This window comes from Austrofundulus limnaeus, unplaced genomic scaffold, assembly GCF_001266775.1.
Source record: "Austrofundulus limnaeus strain Quisiro unplaced genomic scaffold, Austrofundulus_limnaeus-1.0 Scaffold1092, whole genome shotgun sequence".
Lineage (NCBI taxonomy): Eukaryota > Metazoa > Chordata > Actinopteri > Cyprinodontiformes > Rivulidae > Austrofundulus > Austrofundulus limnaeus.
The window spans coordinates 92,681-94,304 of record NW_013953494.1 but is presented as its reverse complement, the minus strand read 5'-3'; the positions used below and the strand labels follow the sequence as shown (position 1 = coordinate 94,304).

The 1,624-nt window shown below is 42.8% G+C and overlaps 1 protein-coding gene across 1 annotated transcript in view; it reads left to right on the top strand.

Moving 5' to 3' along the window:
- Positions 1-1,624, top strand: part of LOC106534103 (clumping factor B-like) — a gene marked incomplete at its 5' end in the record, with an annotated part of 6,359 nt that overhangs the window by 1,791 nt on the left and 2,944 nt on the right. The window contains one exon of the mRNA XM_014030618.1: positions 15-200. Coding sequence (XP_013886072.1) covers positions 15-200 — 186 coding nt within the window. The remainder of the gene's footprint in view (positions 1-14; positions 201-1,624) is intronic.

The window sequence follows — 1,624 nt, the reverse complement described above, 5'->3', positions numbered from 1 at the left end:
TCTCTTGGACAAACTGATCCAGATTCTCTTGGACAAACTGATCCAGATTCTCCTGGACAAACTGATCCAGATTCTCTTGGACAAACTGATCCAGATTCTCTTGGACAAACCGATCTAGATTCTCTTGGACAAACTGATCCAGATTCTCTTGGACAAACTGATCCAGATCCTCCAGAACAAACTGATCCAGATTCTCTTGGACANCACACACACACACACACACACACACACACACACACACACACACACACACACACACACACACACACACACATCTGAGATTTGTTTTATCGGCCTGCAGACGGTTTTATTTTCTCATTAATGCAGAAACTGAAGGCCTTCATTTGTCTTGAGGTCTCGTCTCCTCAGAGGGACACACCTGCAGCTAAGGACACCTGTCCCAGACCCCACAGGGTCCACCACGCTGGAATATTCAGAATCCTGTCACATGTGTGAGCCTGTTTCTTCTGCTTCTACATCTGTCCCCTCCAGAGGAGCGACGGAGGCGAGTGGAGGGAAACCAGAGGAGCAGGAGCAGACTGTCCTGTTGAATCATCGTCACAATGAGGCTGCAGACCCAGAGACACGCTGAGAGGCTCACTCAGGTCTGAACGGAACAAGTCACTCTGCGTTTCTTTAAAATGTGTGTCAGCGACTGGTTTTTAAGTTTGAAATTAAACTGGAAAGAGTTCTCATTTGAAGATAATCCAGCCTGTCACGTCAGCCCTGAAGGGTCGGGATGAGTTCATAGTGAGGGGAGAATGTGGCCTTAGATCCAGCAGTGTTGTGGAAGCTGCGCCGGTCTGTTGTAGTGAAGATCTCTGTTTAATCATCAGTCTACGTTCCTGCCCTCACCTGTGGTCGTGAACTCCAGGAACCAGATCTCAGGTCTAAAGCAGTTTTCACTGACAGGCTTTGAACAAAACTAGTTTTCCTGTTAATTTGGTTGCAAATATGAATCAATACTTCTAACACAAAGTGCTGCTAACTTCAATGATTCAACTTTCAAAACATGATTTTTTTCTCTCAAATCCATCAGTACTACCTTTAAAGACATTTAAGAGTAGATAATAAGAATAAGAAACTAAAATATGTCTGCATGGTTCAGTTGTAGCTTTTATTAGATTTTATATAAACTTTATACAGTGATTTTCTTATTTACATGAAAATGGTGTTTTCTTTTGTCCTGAAGTGTAAAAATACTGAAAAATGTTAAACATTGATATATATTTTTAGTTTTATAATATCACCCCTGTTGGCTGTGAAGCGCCCCATTCAACAAACTTAAAGTAGCCCACAGACCACCACTTGTAGCACATTTTGTAGTTCAGGACACATTTTATCAAAGCAGTAAAGAAATGACTTTTTGACTGAAGAGGTGGAAGAACCCTGACACTGTGGTTGGATGATGGATGGATGGATGATGGATGGATGGTTGATGGATGGATGGATGATGGATGGATGGATGATGGATGGATGGATGGATGGATGATGGATGATGGATGGATGATGGATGGATGGTTGTATGATGGTTGGATGATGGATGGATGTGGATGGATGGATGGATGGATGATGGATGTATGGATGGATGGATGACGGATGGATGGTTGGATGATGGATGGAT